The sequence below is a fragment of the Aquila chrysaetos genome, chromosome 14, assembly GCF_900496995.4.
Source record: "Aquila chrysaetos chrysaetos chromosome 14, bAquChr1.4, whole genome shotgun sequence".
NCBI classification, from domain to species: Eukaryota; Metazoa; Chordata; class Aves; order Accipitriformes; family Accipitridae; genus Aquila; species Aquila chrysaetos.
Genome location: NC_044017.1, coordinates 5,603,266 through 5,622,232, shown reverse-complemented (window position 1 = coordinate 5,622,232; position 18,967 = coordinate 5,603,266). Strand labels below are relative to the sequence as shown.

Below are 18,967 nucleotides of genomic sequence, written 5' to 3'. Positions count from 1 at the left end.
GGGGATTGGAAAGCTCAGGTTGGTGCTCCGGGGAGGTGCTGCTGCTGAAGCCGTGGAGAAATAGGAGGTGAAATAGTCCATCTGTAAGGCTGTGTAAAAATTAGGTAAGACCAAGCGTGACTGATGTGATAGTGATTACTCTCGGTAGATGTCTGAATATTTACTCATCCTTTTCCACTTTTGATTAAAAAAAAAAAAAAAAAAAAAAAGACTGTTTCATTTTGAAGAAAAAGAACAAGGCGCATGTCACAAAAGAGCATTCTAAGAGAAAATGAAAAATAAAGAGATGGAGGCATTTCCCAAAGGCATGGAGAAATATAAATAGTCTTGGGTTTCATGTCAAAGGGAAGAAATACTTGGTGTTAGTGTTATTTTTAGAAAACAGGAGAAGTTATGAGACAGCCTGATATGAGTTGGCTGTCTGAAAATATCTGTCGTTTTTAATGTATACCCTAGATGTATCTGACCAGTCTGCTACTCGTGTGAAAAACATTAAAATAGAAAATGTCACTGTGGTAGGATTCATCTGTCCTGACGCAGGTGTCTAAAAGTTAAATACCTCAGTGTGAACTATTTGCCACAGACTCTTACATTTGGTGGAGGCGAAAAAAGCATCATGAGTTGATAATCAGTCTCATGCTAAAATAAGTTGCCTGAGGTAGGCTAGTAAGATGTAAAATAGGGTGACCAGCTGAGGCGTACGTGTCTGAAATCATCTGAGATGAATCTTGCCTACAAGAAACTCTTATTACTACATTGCTTTTAAAATGAAAGGCTGAGTGGTCTAAAATGTTTACTACGTATGAGTTTATGTTTGGAGGGATAAGTGCTTCGCAATGCAGAGGTCAAATATGATCTTAATGCCCCCTTAAAATGTATTAATGTTTATAGAGCAAAGTGTGGTTTGGAGAAATAATTTCAAAACTTCTGACAGAGAAAAACGTCAGACGTAGATGCAAAGTCATGTTTTCCAGCTGATCCACTGTGACAGGTCTGTAGTTGAACAAGAGTTCATGTACACTGAATTCATGCAGAATGGTAAATTTTCTGTATTCATCGTTGTATAATAAATCTGGGACTGGAAACAGAATTTGACACAGAGAGAATAAAGAAGCTTTATGAGTTGTAGCTTCAAAACAGAAAAACTCAAGCCAAATGGTGTTCTTGAAATTCCTAGTACCCAGTCGTGATTCTAGGTAATTTGGTTAATTCTGTGAACTCTGTCAAGTAAAGCAGTGCACATAGTAACCTGGGTGTCAGCGAAGAGTTCACAAAGGTGGAATTTCCACCTCAATTTAAAAGAGATTCTCAATTTTACTTTCTAAGTCTTGAGACAATAACCGAGCACAGCCGCCTTTGCTGGTTCTGAGGAAATCCCAGGCTGATGTCGATTTGTCTGCTGCGTACCACGGGTTGGTAGTTCGGTGAGAAGCTGAAACCATTGGGAGTAACGTCTCTCTTGGTTGTCATTCCTGTGGATGACGCTGCAGAACGGTATCACCATTAGGAGCAACACTGGCTGAATTTAGGGATATTCTCTGTTGCACAGGGCCCTTAATGACCACTGTGGTCAGTCAGAGGTCCTGAAGGTAAAGGTCTAAAAGAGCCGTGCTCTGATAGAAAAGAGAGAAAGTCTTGGCATTTGGGAGCTGAAAATGTCACCTCTAGAGAGCTGGAAAATTTGGAAAAGCAAATGCTTCTTGGCGGTTAGAACGTAGTTTGCAGAAATTTAGGTTCGCTCTGTGTATTACTAATTTCAGCGAGGCCTAGTAACTAACATTGGCACAATTTCAGTGATTTTGGTCTGAAAGGTAGCCAGCTTTCTGGCACTTTAGACGGGTACCAAGCAAGGGTACCCTCTGTCTGTGATTGCCTCCAAAAAACCACCCTTTGCTGTTATTAAATCTTCTGTGCATTACTACCCCAGACTGTAAGTGCCAGCCCATTCTGCTTATGCTAGAAATAGTGTTCTTATTAGATCTCTTACTGCAGCAGCAGCAGGTGTGTGTTCTGGCACGTCTGTATCCACACCTGTGGATCTTACCCACGCAGAGCATGAGAAAGCGCTTTCCCGTGCTTGACCTGTAGACCTTTGTACGTGGGACAATGCACGCTCATTGTAGAGTCTTATTTTTCAGTTTTTTATGCTTATATATACACTACGGTAAAAGCGTCAAGACATTATATCAAGTTGCTGCGAAGTATAACGATATAATAGTACCACTGCAAATACGAGAAGTCATATATACGTACACTTGAGATGTAATTCTTCAAACAGTAGTGAACATGAAGGTTGTTGGACCTGTGTACAAGTAACGAGGGAGCGCAGACTCTGTCGAAAGTGTTTGCAGAGATGTTCCTTCGTTGCTATGTTCTGCACAGCTGCTCCTTTTTCAGCGTGCAAGCGATGGAGCAATTAGCAGCGATGCAGACTTAGATAGCCTCCGTCTTCCATCACAGTTTATTACTTTGTTTGTAGATTAAACAGAAGAGCTTCACAGTGCGTTTTCCATGTAAAGTAGTTCAGCATTTTATGTTTCTCTCTGTCAGACACAGTGAAACAAACAGTTGCAGAAGCTGGTACGTGTGTATGCAGCTATGGCAGAGTTGTGATATCTTTTGAGAAATAGGGTGTGAACATATAATTAAAGACTACGGGATATGTTTTGCACTTTGTGGCTAAGGTTAAAAAAAAAACGTAGCTCCTCAGTTGTGCATCTCCGCACTGGAGAAGCTTGTTCTGAAGGAGAGACTCGAGAGTTTGGTTTGTTGTTTTTTTTTTCCTTAGAAGGACTCCTACGTGCACTAGAAATAGCCGGGGTGCCACATGCCCTGGTTGCGCGCCCGGCACGAGCGGAGGACGACGCGGTGGGAGCCGTCCGGCTCCGCGGCCGCCGGCAGCGGGAGAAGGGAGATGGCGAGAGCTCCGGCGGCTCCTCCTGCGCCCGCAGCCGCGTAAACAGGACGTGCCGGCGCGCAGAAGGAAAGCGTTCGCATTGTCTTCGCCTTCCTGAGCCGCGAGAGGAGGGGAGAAACGGCAGGAGCGGGGACGGGGCGGTGGAAGTCCTCACCCGGGCTCTGCCGCTCACCGGAGCGGGGCGGGGAAGGGGTCCCTGCTCTTTCGACGCTGCCCAGGACCCCTCCGTCCTGCCCGGCCGGCGGCAGGGTGACCTGCACTTGGGTTAGTCGAAGCGCCGGGGATAGTCCTACCCTTTTGCCAAGAAGCAGCCTGAGATTAGGCCGCCCGCCTTCTCTGTCGCGCGTTTTGGGGGAATTGGGAGCGTCGGTCTTGCGGGGCTGTTTGACCTTTTAGGACGTCTCGGCATAAGGGGCAGCGATCCGTCTCCCTGGACGGGGAGAAAAAAAGCTACAGGAGAATGCAAGTTTATCCCCTCAAAAGTTGGCAGGCGATGTAGGCAGCTGCAGTGTCTGAAATTCTGGTTTTTTTACACTGAGTAGATTTCAGGTTGTGTCCCATTAAATCAGACCTTAGGATCCCTTAAATACACTTCCGTGATTATGGCTAACCCGGTATAGCTAAAGCTGCTTTATTAATTACATTGACATGTTGGGTTGTAACATGCTAAATATATCAGTGCTGATAATCTCGGTCACTTCTTATTTTCAGCACAGCTACATTCTTCATACGTACTGTCAAATCACCGTGCTGTAGATGGACCAAGGTTATCACAGGCAGGGCTTTATAATTTCAGCGAAGGTATTTCTTTGTTATTTCAATAGGAAACAGAAGATAGGCGATAAGCTAACAAACTCACAATGGGTGGAAGTTCATTAAAAATATATGTCCTTGTTGTATGTATGATGTATTTAGAAGTTAAGCCCTTTGGAGCAGCAGGTGTTTGTACAGTGTCGTTACAATGGGGCCTCGCGTGTCACCAGATTTTCAGCGCTGATGGTAATCAAAGGTGACTTTTTGGCACGCCGAGGTGGGGTCAGGGAGCTGGTCGGTGCATGCAGAGAGCAAGGCAGGTTCGGTTGTGAGGTGTGTTAAAATGGGACCGGGCAGGGGACTAGAACAAGCGCCTTCCACGCAGAGGCGAGCGTGTTTCTTTTTGGCAATCTGTATGTCAGAGGTAGTATGTTGTTGAAGTTATTTTCAAAACACTTTTTTTTTTTTTTTCCTTCTCCTTTTAAAATAAATATTGCATTAAGCAGCGGTCTAGTAATACACAAGTAGGTCAACGTGCTGTCATGACTGTCTTGCATACCACCCAAAAATACAGTTTAAAAATACGTCAAGTGCCAAATTAAGCAGGAAGAGCAGGCGATGCACTCTAATTCCTTGACTTGTGCTTAAGTCTGGTGCACGGATTAGCAGTGGCGTGATAAAATATCACACCCCTAGCTTTTGACATCGCTTCCACCGACAGCCGTTTCAGGCAGGTGATGGAAATCTGGACTGTTTTCCAATACCGTGAGCAGGTTGAGTCGGTTGCTGGGCACGTGGTGCGTTTAACCTTCACCGTATTGGAAGCACGAGAGTTTGCATCTGTGAAACGGTTGCTTCACCCTCAGTTTGAGACAGTGTGGAGGTAAAGCAGCAAGGTTAGCGACTAGCTAGGCACGCAGAGGTACCATTATCATCATCCCCCTGGACCTCCTGACATAAGGAAGCGTGAAAAAACCTCTCAAGTTCGCTGACCTGCAGATAATTTTTTTTTTTTAGGAAACAAGCAGCTGCTAGAAGTGCATTAAAAAGACACTTGAGCTTCTTGAAAACGCCCAGCCCACTACGTCTTTTTGCTTGTTAGTGGCGAGGGGCCCTGCCTCCACCGTTTCCCCTGGTCGTTCCTGACTTTGTGGGAACAGGGTGGGAGCTGGAGAATCGCACCAGGCACCGGCGCGCTTTTGAGCTTCCTCGGGAGGCGCGGGGCTGCTTCCCCCTCCGCTGACAGCCCCCCGGGGCGACGAGGGTGCGCACCCCGCCGACGGCCCGGCCCTTCCTCTGGGGCTTCGGTGCCGTCTCCGGTGTTTTAACACGTAAAATACCCCCCCCGGCATGTTCTCATGCACGTGGGGACGTGTGTGCGGGAGGAAGACCACCAGGTTTGTGAAATGCAAACGCCTCCCGGGCAGCGTGGGGATATACGGGATGCTGTCCCCTATGGGATGCTGTCCCGTACGGGATGCTGTCCCGTACGGGATGCTGTCCCCTATGGGATGCTGTCCCGTACGGGATGCTGTCCCGTACGGGATGCTGTCCCCTATGGGATGCTGTCCCGTACGGGATGCTGTCCCGTACGAGCTGCGCCGGAGCTTAGTTAGTCCAGCGCCGGCCGCCTGGGCAAAGTGCTCTCCCCGCGTCACCTAAAAGCGCGATCACGCTTTCCTTTCTCTTAACAGATAATCCTGAAATAGCCGGCAGGAGCGGAACGGAGTGTCACGAAGCCTCCCTGCGGACGGCCAAGCACGGCTACTGTACATACTACCCCGTCTCCTCCTCTCTAGAGTTGCCACAAACTGCATGCTAAGTCAAGAATTTGTTCTTACGGACAAATCACAAACTCGAAAAAGCTAGTGCTGCTATGTCATATATGAATATTAAATATGGTATGCTTACTATACTCCAACCTAAAATAGTTAACTACCTGATACCAGCTGTGATGTTTCAAGACATAAAGGGTAACATTTAGTTTTAAAGATTTTCTAAGCATAGTTTAATTCTTGCAAATATTGTCTTTTCTCCATAACTATACCTAACGGAAATGGTCCAGTTAAGTTAGTCTCATGAGATTCAGTGTTTATGAATCTTTCGAGCTCAGCAATAATTAAGTTGTATTGGCTAAAAACTTATCCCAGTTGCAGGTTTAATTTTCACCCAAACTATGATTGGGGTTTTTCTTCTCGGTTAAAAAAAAAAAAAAAAAAATCTTGGTTTTGCTCCCCTAGAGAGTTGATTCCAAGAGAGAGGAAGTGAAACGCAGCCCAGTGTCCTGCACATCACCCTGCCAATCTGAATATTTTTAGCCAGAAGTCCAAAGCAAAGCACAAATTCTTTAGATGCACATGGTTGGTGTTTGACTTGTATGGAGAAGTTGCATTTGAATCATAGCAGAATAGCAGAAGAAAATTTAAAAATTTTGCACAGTATGAACTTCATACCCCTTTCAATCCCCAAAAGAACAAAGTCTTGAGAATATTATTTTACGAGTATATTTATAATGTTTTTAAAAAAAGACTTTGCAGAAGTGCCTAAATTTTGTCACATCAGACTTGATGAAAGTGAGCCTGATGCCAACCGTCAAATCTCACCGGAAGCGAATAATCTTTCAAACTCATAGTCAGGTTACCAAAAAGATCCAAGCTGTTACGAAGTAACTTCTAGAAGTGTAAAATCAAACAAACAAACAAACAAGACCAAACTAACAAAAGACAAGGCGAAAAAGAAGGCTGTAGATGAAGAGATTTGTATGATACTCTTAATTTAATTAAAATTCAGTTGAGTCACTGAAACTTCATAGGTGACTTTAATCTAGACTATTAACTGAACACTAAGAATGTAGAAAGAGATTCAGTTTAATAAATCATTACTGTATTTGCATTTTTTTAATTGGATTATGAGATTGTAACCAGATTAGAGTGGAGAAAAAAAATAGTTCTTTTAATTGTTTTTCTTTAAAAACATATTTTATGTCACAAAAGTATGAAGATATCTTTAATACAATTATATACATGTTATATATACATACATGCATATATATGGATGAAGCAGATTTTAATGTTGTTTACTTTTTTAAATACTTTGTTGATTTACAAGGTAATTATATATGTATAATTAAAATTTCATTTGTTTGATTTGAGATTTGTTTCAAGCACTATTGTACCAAATATTTCATATTTCACATTTTATATGTTGCACATGTATCACATAAATGACATAGTTTTTAAATTATTGTTTAAAAAAACAAGACAGCTGTTATAAGTGGATATTATGTATAATTGTTTGCAGCATAAGTTTTCTATGTGGACATTATTAGTGATTGCAGTATTTTAACTTAACCTCTTCAGATTGATTGTAAACTATTTTAAACTTTGGCAGCACTGCCTGTTCTGAACGACTGAAGGCACTAACCATATAATTATTTGTCTAGGAAATTATTTTCCAGGCTAAATCTTGTTTGTCCGATGTCTAATTACTATCTATTTATATATAAAGCTGGAGATTTGATCATCCGAAAGAAAAAAAAAAAAATCACGATTCGATTGTAAAATTAACATAGTGCTTGTAACGTTGCGTTAGTTTTAATTTGTGGAAAAATAACGTATCTTAACTTGTTACTTAGCAGTTAAGGTATCACCATTATATACTATTAAAACACTAATATTTGTAGACTTTCTCAGTCATTATAACTAGGTAGTTGACACTGCAACTTGCCTATATCTGTCAAAGTTGTTTTTATTTTTTTATAATAGTTAATTTAGGCATTTGGGTAGCTTATTGTATAATACTAAATGGTAAATTATCCATGTTGTTTAAATATTTTATGTAGATAACTCTTCAAGACATTGTTCTGTGTGAACTTTTTATGTTTCGAAATAACTGTTATTCTATGTTTTTTACAATTAATCCAATACTACTATTTTTTGCCCATGGATGACGAAGCTTCAGATACATCAGGTCTTTCATCCAGATAAACTGACAGACAAAAAGAGAAAATGTATTTTTAATAAGAGATCCACTTTCCGACTTTATGACTTTGTAATATTCCTGAAAACTGTACAAGTACAAACCTATGCTAACAGTAAGGAGGCAATTACAGAGATGTGCAAATACGTGTACAACAGATTCTGCATTTTATTTATTTATAAAGTAATTTTATAGACTATTTCAAAATTTGGGAAGATCTAAAACTATTTTTCTGTATAAATATTATTTGCCAAAACTTTGTTTATATTTTAAAAAAAGAAGGTCTAATGAAAATGATTAAATTTTAAATGCTTTGTTTAATTAAAGAAAACCCAACAAATAAACCCCCCTAAAAGAACCATGAGATGGGCCAACACAGAGACAGTGAATACTGTAGCCGAGACATGGTTTCAAGTGACTTGAGATGTCTCAGTGTTTATTTTCTTCAAAGGATACAGCACTTCACCAAAATACCTTTTTGTTTGCCTCTCTCATCCAGCATAATTGACGACGCGTACGATGAATATTTCGGTAACAGTTAAAAGAAACCCCTCCATTCACTCTTTTTCCGCGTATAACGACTAGTGGTCTGTTAAATAGCCATTCTATTTCTGTTGTGACGTTAAATTCATTCACCCGATGTACAACCACTGAAATAAAAAGAAGCATTTTAAAATGAGAGCGGAGTCGGGGCGATCCTTTCTTGTGGCGCGGCTCTGGGGAGAGGGGCCTGGAGTAACAAAAACGGTCAAAAGGAAGCGGGGGAGCCTTTAAATTTTGTTTTGCTCTTTTGTTTTGTTTTCTCCTTAATTGCACGCTCAAGTAGCAAACCCTTCAGCGCAGCCCCCGGGTGCGGGACAGGCGCAGGCGCTATACGAGGAAGCCCGTACGCTTCTCCTGCCGGAGACGCGATGCCGAGGACGCCGCGCCGCTTTAGCCCCCAACAGCCATTTCGTGCCCTTTCTGCCTGCGGCAGTGGTTATCCCAGCGGTGTGCCTAACCCTTGGGGGGGGGTTTTTTTTGCCGGCGCATCCTTCTGCATCCTCTTTTCTTGCCTGCGTCTCAGAGCATTACACCAAGAAATAATCCCCGTTATCTCCTAGTTTCTCTGGGGAGAGCAGCATCGCAGAGGAGCCGCGTGCGCCAGGGCAGAGATCGCACGGTGGCAGAGGAGGGATTAAAACCTCCGGCTTGCAGCTCCGTGGTTTCTTCACACCATCTTCTCTGATCTGTTTTTTTAAATGCTTTAAAGAAAGGAAATCGAATTCCTGCAGAATCAAGAAGACTTTGTTATAAAGCGGTATACATTTCATCAGTACGGGGCTGGTGTGAAAGGAGACCGAGGTCACAAGTGACGTGGAAAACCACCAGGTCGACCAGTCGATTTGGATGCATCACAAACGTACTGGGGCAGAAGCCTGCCGAGAGCGAGCGTGTGGGATGGAGAGGAGACACGGGGATGACTTGCGGGGAGAGAGGAGGTCTGGAGCGTTAGAGGGCTGCGGAGGCTTCGTAGAGCAGAAGCAGCAAAAAATTCAAATTAAACTCCTAACGCTTCAGGAGCGGAAACCCTCTCTGTTCGCACTTTCTCGTGTTAAACCCTACCCTGGACAGTTGTCAGCTGCCAAGAAGGGTTGGGACGTGTCGATTTTCGTGTCTGGAAGGTGCTTTGTTTCTTGTCAGCTTTGGCACTTTCTCGGCAGCGGAGAAGCGCGCGTGGGAGCTGCGAGCTTTCAGGAGCCGCACCAAGCCCGCGATCCTCGTACGCCTCTGCGCGCGGAGCGTACCCCCTTCGGGTCCTGTCACTGCTTCCAAAACGAAGCAAGATACTTGTAGAGAAGCGGCTTTGGAAACCTTTGGTATTCCCCCCCGCCACGCGCGTCCTGAGGGACGGACGGTGTCCCCGCAGGGAGCGAGTGTATCTCTTCTGGCCCCCACGTGGTGTAGCCCGTGACCATAAGGCAGTATTATTTTCGGTATGTTTTGCTTGGTTTTCAGTTCAAAGGTCTGAAGTAATCTGAGGGCTAGGGGTTTTTTTGCAGCCCACTGGAATTAATGGCATGAAACAAAAGGGGATGTGACATTTGAGGGGTTAGAGCCTGCTGGGATAGCTTTGCATGTTTGTATACAGCAAAGGAAGCCAAAACTGGTTCAGCCTTGTCCGTGCTGTATTTTGGGAGTGTCTGTTGAGTAAGTTACTGAAACAGCAGCTGGGTTTTGTTTGAGGAAGAGTTGTTTCACTCCAGAAGAGAGCCTAGGAGCAAGCCAACATTTCTGTACTGTGGGTGATGATGGAAAAAAGGACTTGTGGGCAAGGCTGCTTGACGGTGTGGGCATTGAGTCTCCGGCTAGTGGCATTCATTGTATGAATTCGTGGGACCCCAAAAAATGCCTTGCCTGGAATTGCTGAAAACCTTCCTTGGCATCTGATCATACGCATACCACGCTCTTTGTGCCTGCGATCATTTCTCTAGCCAAGGCTTTTGTCAAGTAACCTGCTTTCTTAATGTCATCTTATTGACGGTTCTGGAGGCTTTTTGCTCAGGTCAAGATGATTTTTATTGCTATTGGAGTGGGTGGGTGTGTGAGGGCAATACCGTCTCAGCTGTTGCGTTAAAGCAGTTACTATTGCTGGTACGTAATGCACGCGAGCAAATAGTGATAGGTATAGAAGAAATAGTTAGATTATCTGTGAAAAAAATAAATTACAGAAGCGTCTTCTAAATTCTTATTCTTCTAATTCTGTAATTCTAGAAACCTTAGAAATTGTAGAAAATGAATTATGTGTGTCATTACACAAAAATACCTTCTCCTGTAGCAGGGGAAAAACCCCACCAAGAAACGTGAAAGGAAGGTAATGGTGTGAGCTGCTTATGCAATGTTGTGTTGCAGTTGCATTATTTCCACCAAAGCTCCTTACAGAGTGAGGAAAATACACTTGGGCTTTATGATTTAGGAAAATCACTACAGGAACGACGCCCTGCTCCTCTCATCTTCAAAGCGCTGGGTCTGGATGCTGCTTTTAAGGAAAACAAATTCTGGTGAGTGTCCTCCTTAGCCTAATTGTCAGAAAACAGTCCGGGTGTAGCCTGCGTGGTGGGTGGTTCCTCAGCGGGTCACCGGACCAAAGAGATGCCGGGACGCGGCGGTGACGAGGGTGACCGCGACGGTGTAAGGCTCGCCTCGTAGGAACAGCCCCCAGGGACGGCCGCGCAGGTGCGTGCCTACGCTCAACCTGAGCTGTGTTTACGTTTGCCGCGAATGCCGCTCCTTTTCACGGAGGGGTAGAGGGAGGAAATGCTTTTATTTCCTTGTTTTATGGTTGTAGTCGCCACACTTGAATGCCAGCGGAGCGCGTTCGGAGGTGCTGAAGTTGGTAGCTGACGGCACGGCTCAGGACTGCGAGCAAGCAAGTTTTTCACACTTGGAAAGCTGTTGGGGTGGGATCCAGCTTTCTCTCTCTGTAGCTGTCAAGTATCATTTCAGACACTGCAGGGCACCCGCTTGGCCTAAAGCTGCTGCTGTGGAGGAGGACAGGTCTGGATGGACGTCCTAAGTCTGCCAGCCCCAGGCAGGTGTCTCAGATACTCTGCAACACCGCGGATGAGTTCAGTCCATGAATCCCACCTGTTTCCACAAGGGACTGTCAATCGTAACAGTGGTTTTCGTGGGTTTTAAAACACCATCACGCACAAGAAATCACAAAATCGTGAGATTGGTTTAAATGGCCTGATAGTTAAAAAACCCTGTTGTTCTCTGTAGGTATTTGAAGGACATTCAGGTTGCATATTTAAGCTTTTTCTCTCCTACCGTGATGCCTAGAAATGTTTTTCACGTCACCTAACGTGCCCATGTGCTCATGGAGGTAAAGAGCAGCTCATAAAATTTGTGAGAAAGTAATGAAAAGTGACAACACAAATTTTGCAGATTTGGTGAACTCAAGGTGTTCTTGTCTCTTACCGTGTTATAGGGAGGAACGAAGAACTATGGTAACCCTTTGGCATGTAATATAATTTCTTCAGGCTTAATCTTCACATGGGCTTTATTCAATTATTATTATGCCAGTGAAGGAGTGATGTTATCAGTATAACTTGCTCTGAATGCAATTGCAAGGGGAGATGGACTGTCCCTGTATGCAAATATATCACTGTTTAAATGTTTCATATGAAGCGATTATACCCTACTCTATCCTATGTAGTTACGGTGCTTCAGTTTCTCTGTCTGTAAGGCTTGATAACAAGCTGTCCTCGGACAGCTCTTAGGTAGAGCCTCCACATTCATTTCTAGGTTTAAGATAAATGGTGAAAGGCAAGAGTCCTGTTCTGTGTCCTTCCTCAAGCCAAATGTGCTCAAAAGAAAAGCTACGTAAGCAAGTACAAGTAAACGAGGACTCACATGGAAGAAGAGTGGTCAGCCTTGAGAAGGTATCAGTAGGCTTTCTAACTCCTGGATGTGATAGAAAGCATTTTCCCTTTCTATTGACCTTAAAAGCGATTACTTTATACCCATTCTAGAGGCAATAAATGAGGTTGAACTCTTCTAATAGAGAATCAGTGCCCTCCTCCATGAGCGTGAAGTTTCCATGGGCAGTCGCTGGAGAAGTCCCTGGGCTGACGGCACTGCCCGTTCCTCAGCTGTCGTCTCGGAGTCCATGGTAAGTTCTTGTGGGCGGCAGTAGAAGCACACTGGCAACTCCTCCTGTGGCCTGTGGACTTTTTGTTTTATTTCCTTTTAATTGGATGATGGGAGAAGCTGAACTTCAAGTCCAATTTTATTTGGAGTTGCAGGTAGGTGTGGGATTTTTGTTTGGTGTTTTTCTCCCCGACTTACTTGTTAGATTGATCATGCACCCTTTGTAGCTTTTAAGGGCCAGGCTACTTGAAATATAAGTTTGCTTCAGTCATCTTTAAATGCACATTTCAGATGTGCTCGTTTGTCATCTAGATCAGTTCCTCTTATTCTTCACAGAACTTGCTCTGCAGCAAGGTATTTCAAATATTCTGCTTAATGAAGTACAATCTAAAAAATAATTTATAGCAACATACAGATCCTCCTAGAATCTACACTAAGGCACATGGAGGACAGGGAGGTGATTCGAGACAGCCAGCATGGCTTCACCAAGGGCAAGTCTTGCCTGACCAACCTAGTGGCCGCCTGTGATGGAGTGACTGCATCGCTGGACAAGGGGAGAGCTACAGATGTCATCTATCTGGACTTCTGTAAGGCCTTTGACATGATCCCCCAAAACATCCTTCTCTCCAAATTGGGAAGATATGGATTTGATGGACGGACTGTTCGGTGGATGAGGAATTGGCTGGATGGTTGCATCCAGAGAGTAGTGGTCAATGGCTCGATGTCCGGATGGAGATTGGTGGCAAGTGGTGTCCCTCAGGGGTCCGTATTGGGACCAGTATTGTTTCATATCTTCATCGGTGACATAGTGGGATCAAGTGCACCCTCAGCAAGTTTGCAGATGACACCAAGCTGAGTGGTGCGGTTGACACATCTGAGGGACAGGATGCCATCCGGAGGGACCTGGACAAGCACAAGAAGTGGGCCTACGTGAATCTCATGAGGTTCAACAAGGCCAAGTGCAAGGTCCTGCACCTGGGTTCGAGCAGCCCCCAGCATCTATACAGGATTGGGGATGAGGAGATTGAGAGCAGCCCTGCAGAGAAGGACTTGGGGGTACTGGGGGATGAAAAGCTGGACGTGAGCCGGCAGTGTGTGCTCGCAGCCCAGAAAGCCAACCGCATCCTGGGCTGCAGAAAAAGCAGCGTGGCCAGCAGGTCGAGGGAGGTGATTCTGACCCTCTGCTCCGCTCTGGTGAGACCCCACCTGCAGTACTGCGTCCAGCTCTGGGGTCCTCACTATGGGAGAGACATGGACCTGTTGGAGCGGGTCCAGAGGAGGGGCACAAAAATGATCAGAGGGCTGGAACACCTCTGCTGTGGGGACAGGCTGAGAGAGTTGGGGTTGTTCAGCCTGGAGAAGAGAAGGCTCCAGGGACACCTTATGCAGCCTTTCCATACTTAAAAGGGGGCTGATAAGAAAGATGGGGACAGACCTTTTAGTAGGGACTGTAGCAATGGAACAAGGGGTGATGGTTTTAAACTAAACGAGGGTAGATTCAGACTAGATATAAGGAAGAAATTTTTTTATGATGAGGGTGGTGAGGGACAGGCACAGGTTGCCCAGAGAGGTGGTCGATGCCCCATCCCTGGAAACATGCAGGGTCAGGTTGGACAGAGCTCTGAGGAACCTGACCTAGTTGAAGATGTCCCTGCTCATTGCAGGAGAGTTGGACTAGATGACCTGTAAAAGTCCCTTCCAACCCAAACCATTCTATGATTCTATACAGAGAGCCTATAAGGCAAATGAAACCGAATTACATCAAACTATCAGCCAACTCTGCACTTTCTTACTTGCAGCCACTCTATTTGCCAGATGTAGCACAGTATTTATATGGGTTGCCTAAACAGTGGCAATAGTTTTCTTCTGAGCATCCTTTTCTGTGTGCAGGCAGAACAGAACAGAAGTATGCTTTTACCACACAAAATTCAGGCCTTCTGCATTCAGCCCCAGGCTTCCCGTATAAGCAAACGGTGAGAGAGCGACCGAGGCTTTGCCAGAGGGCAACAACATTCCACTTCTAGGCAGGATTGCCTCTTCTTCTGCAGCCTTCCCAGCCCGGCTGCCTGCGCAGATGCCTAGGGTCACCCCCTCCTCCTTCGAGCTGGGGCACACGGCGAGGTGCTGTGCATCCCGCTCCTGTCCCCAGAGAGCCACGTCCTTCTTGATGTGGCTTTCAGCTGAGCTTCTCTTCTGAGCGTACGTCCACCGCAGGAACGCCGTGCTGCCTGCCAGCTTCTGCGCCTTTATTTTTGTCTGACGGTGGTTGCTTTTTTAAAGCGTCTTGTTCCTTTTTTCTTCCTTGCATTCTAGAAATGACGTAGGCTTGTTTACCATCCTGTGGTTGAGGAGCACGTTTTGGTTCTTGCACCATCGCAGCATTTTCACAGGTCATTTAGGCCCATTAGTTGCAATGAATTGATTTCTCGTGCCAGCACAGATTGAGCATGCTGCCTGAAAGGCAAGGAGATGGTTTGTGAGTGACCAGTTCTGCAGTAATCAAATACCTTTCCCCACTGCTACGCATGCACATTAATACGAATCCTTTACTGCTTAGAGAAGCTTCAGGGGGAAAATGTCCTCTTGCTACTTTTGAGAAGTATTAGCCACTCCTGTTTTAATCTGTGCACAGAGGCTTTTATCTTCACTCACTTGATCCTGCTGGCCTGCCTTTGGAGACCCTTGGATCCAAATTAAAAGCCACGCTGCTCTTGACCACGCAGAGAAGTTTCTTGCAAACTTACAAAAGCCCACATGAAAGTCACTTCCAGTAGCACTGACCAGTCTTCATTTTCATAACTAAAGCGGGAAACCACAACAGTCTTGAGCATTTAAAGTGTCGTTTAATTACGTATTTGCTTTGCATGGAAGGTAGAGTGGTCTAAACCTCCCTGGAGAGGATCCGACTTTCATGCAGGCAGTGCCTCACCTGCTCCGTCCAATGTTTTAAGGTCAGGGAGAAGATGGAGAGGACAGGCTGCAATCCAGGCTGACCGCAAACAGACCCTGCTTCAGCAGCAGAAGCAGCTCTCTGCTTGGAATTATTTGGCCAGAGAAATTTTCCAGTCTTCCACAGCGAATGCTGTCCACAAGAAAGGTTTTGATGAGAGCTCGTGGGTGTGGTGGAAACCCAATGGAAAGCAGAAGGTGTAGAGCAGTGTGGGGACATCACACGGCGAGGAGCCGGCAGGGATTCCTTTTCAAGTGGAAACCAAGCGCAGCGTAATTATTCTCTTACTTGCCTCTCGCCGCCGTCTACATCAGATGTTCGCTCTAAAAGACGTTTCGCCACTTCTTGGTGGAAAGGACTTCTTTTGGACCTGACATTTGGGAGTTTTATGTCCTTTCTTGTTGTTCCCTCTCCCTTCACTTTAATTTTAGCCATAATGCAGATGATCCTCTGTGATACGAGACCAGCCTTCAGGCTTTGGTGAATGCAGCAGATACATTCCTCTTCAGGAGTAATTATCAGAGGAACTGCTTTCAAATCCAGGTTTCCTGTGCAATATAATTATTCCTATTTAAATAAAGGACTCCGGCAGTGCTACTCAGCAGCACCTCTCTATACAAAGTGAGGGTTGTTTCCTCTTGACACAGCTTTCCTTCTGCTGTTCTCAGAAAATGACTTTGTTAGAATCAAACGTTAGTCCGACAAAGTGCCTAAAATAAATGATCATTTTATATTCAATTGAATCCTTACTTTTTAAAAAATATCACAATGAAACTGCTGTGTTTTACTTCCCTTTATTGTTACTATTATTACCTTACAAACACTGCAGAACAAAACAGCTGCCTCTCCTTTATTTTTCAGTTTCTTTCTAAGACGTAGCTGGATGTGGCTTCATGCTCCAGGAGTCCATACACTTGAGCCAATTTGCAATAAAACTGATAAAGAAAACAGACCTGGTAACACGTGGTATTTGTAGAACTCGGATTTAGCCTGCTCAGCGATGGAAACATGTCACAATGTGAATTTTATCCAGAAACGCGTGCTGCAGGGTCATGGTGTCAGGAGCTGCCGTTCGTGGGGCTGATGCCCTTTGAACCAGATGGAGTTTGTGGTGGGGCTCCTCAGCTGCAAGCCCTGCAGAAGCTGGGCTTTGCCGGGATTAGAAACTTGTAACTGGAGCTGGATGCGCAGCTGAAACGAGTAAACTTGGGCTGGGTTACTTGAGCAGGGTATTGGGACGTGCTGGTGCATGGATTTTTTTGGAGGCTGCCTGTGTGCTCATGCTCCGCAGGAGCTGTGGGTTGCTGCTCTGCGGTGCAAAGTGCCCTGGCTGTTGGAACTGGAAGCAAGCATCTCATCTTTTTAAGTGTAACGGTTTTTTTCAGGATCTCAAGGTGTCTGTCTGTGGCAGTCAGCACATGGATAACCAGGTGGGCTGTGAACAAGCCATAGAAGGTCTCCTCAGGTGCCTGAGGAAAAAAAGCAGCTTCTTCCACCAGCCAGATTACTAGATTTACTAGAGGAATGTCCTCCAGCCTCCTGGCAGGGTTGGAGTCAATGGGCTGGCCCAGAGCAGCGGACTCAGGGGCACAGCCCGGGGGACGTGTCTTCATCCCGAGCAGCCTGGCACATCCCCGTGGCGGAATCCCAACGGCCTCACCAGCTCCCCCGTTCCTGCACACGCAAAATAATATCAATGTTTAAAATAAAACCCAAAGTCCCCTAACCTTTGGTGTCAGCAGTGGCACGACCCCTCTAAGAAGCTAGTAAGCATGAAGAAGGAAAGTCTGTGGCCTCTGCAGTAAGTCCTGTGGCTTCTCCTTGTTGGGATTTCTTCTGCCAAATCTCTGGTGGATGCCAGCGCTGGCTGCCCTGGAGCCATCCCCTTCTGCCACGTTTTCCTTCTTGCAAACCGTGGGGCAATTGGAGCACATGCAAAGACAGAAACGTAGAAATGTCTATCTCTACCACACTTGGAAAATGCCCTTGTGGGGGACCTGGTGGGTTTTACAGGACCCGTTCAGCCAGCCGAGTTATGAGGGAGTCTCCTCAGCTGCAGCCCCTTAAGGAGCGTGAGGCTATTTTTATGTCAGTAAAATTAAGAAAGTTGGGGGCCTGGGGGGTTTGTTAGCTCCCGTGGGGCACCTGCAGACCTTGGAGGCAGCTGAGGTGAGACGATGCTTGCCTGCAACACTCGTGCCTGTTCCTGCCCTGAACTTCGCTCGGCTGTTGATGGCATCTCCTCCGCTACCGCCACTGGCAGCCAAGGTGCTGCCGAAGCTCCGACCCCTTCAGGAGAGAGACCTGGCTGGATTTACGTGCCTTGGGCCCTCAACCCTACAACCATCCCACTAACTTAATGTAGTGACACAGATTCACGTCTTCAGCTCCTCACCCAGCTCCAGCCAAGCCCCCCAGAAAAACCTCCCCAGCCCTTCCCGGCGTCCCTCCACACGGGCGTGAGACACGGGGCTTGGCTCGCTGTGTCTTTCCCGTGTTAGGAAAAGCCCAAGACCCTTTTTAGAGCATTTTGTACCCGTTTAGGGGTGAACTTTGCATTCGTTTTGATGACATGAAAGTAGCTGAAGGTTTACGACAATAGCAGCCTGCAGCTACGCCCGCTGGTCCGGCAAACGTCTCTGCTCCGCTCCCCGGCACCTCACAGACTGCTGCCTTCTTCCTCTGGATAAAGCTCGGATTGGCACCTTTTGCCAATCCTCAGCTCCCAAGGTTTGGGTTCATCGCTGCCTCTTTTATCTCAGGGGAAAAAGAAAATAATTACACCCCCCCCCGCCCCGATTCCTCAGGCATTTACGCTGCTAACAGTTGAGCTTGCCCACTTTTGTCCCTCTACCCACCCACTGCAGAGGGGCACGACTGCACGGGTAGAGCTGGTGCGGACCTACCGTTTAATTTGGTTTGCGCTCACACGAACAAAGCGTCTGTGTGGGTGCAAGAGGAGTGCTGCGGCGCTGCAAGAGCAGCACCTCGCCCCTTGGGTTTTAGCTTCTGGAGGACATGAACCTTGTTGCTGTTGTTCCTCTTTTTTCCACCTACTTCCATGTCGCTCCAGTGGCAAGTGAGGGGCTTGGAGGAGCAAGTTGTCGTGGTTTAACCCCAGCCGGCAACTAAGCACCGTGCAGCCGCTCACTCGCTCCCCCCAACCCAATGGGATGGGGGAGAAAATCGGGAAAAGAAGTAAGACTTGTGGGTTGAGATAAGAACGGTTTAATAGAACAGGAAAGAAGAAACTAATAATGACAATAACAACAATAATAAACTGACAATAATAATAGTAATAAAAGGACTGGAATATACAAAACGAACGATGCACAATGCCATTGCTCACCACTTGCCGACCGATGCCCAGTTAGTTCCTGAGCAGCAATCCCCCCCCAGCCAAGTCCCCCCAGTTTATATACTGGACATGACATCCCATGGTATGGAATACCCCTTCAGCCAGTTGGGGTCAGCTGTCCTGGCTGTGTCCCCTCCCAACTTCTTGTGCCCCTCCAGCCTTCTCGCTGGCTGAGCATGAGAAGCTGAAAAATCCTTGGCTTTAGACTAAACATTACTTGGCAACAACTGAAAACATCAGTGTGTTATCAACATTCTTCTCATACTGAACTCAAAACACAGCACTGTACCAGCTACTAGGAAGACAATTAACTCTATCCCAGCTGAAACCAGGACAAAAGTTTTCTTGCCCTGCCTCTTTCGGCTACTAAAAAAGTGCA

The 18,967-nt window shown here is 45.8% G+C and overlaps 1 protein-coding gene across 1 annotated transcript in view; it reads left to right on the top strand.

The window, feature by feature from the left end:
- MBNL2 (muscleblind like splicing regulator 2) overlaps positions 1–8,324 on the top strand; it is a 97,365-nt gene extending 89,041 nt beyond the window's left edge. The window contains 1 exon segment of the mRNA XM_030036466.2: positions 5,365–8,324. Coding sequence (XP_029892326.1) covers positions 5,365–5,492 — 128 coding nt within the window. The 3' untranslated portion in view covers positions 5,493–8,324.
- The last annotated feature ends 10,643 nt before the right edge of the window (positions 8,325–18,967 follow it).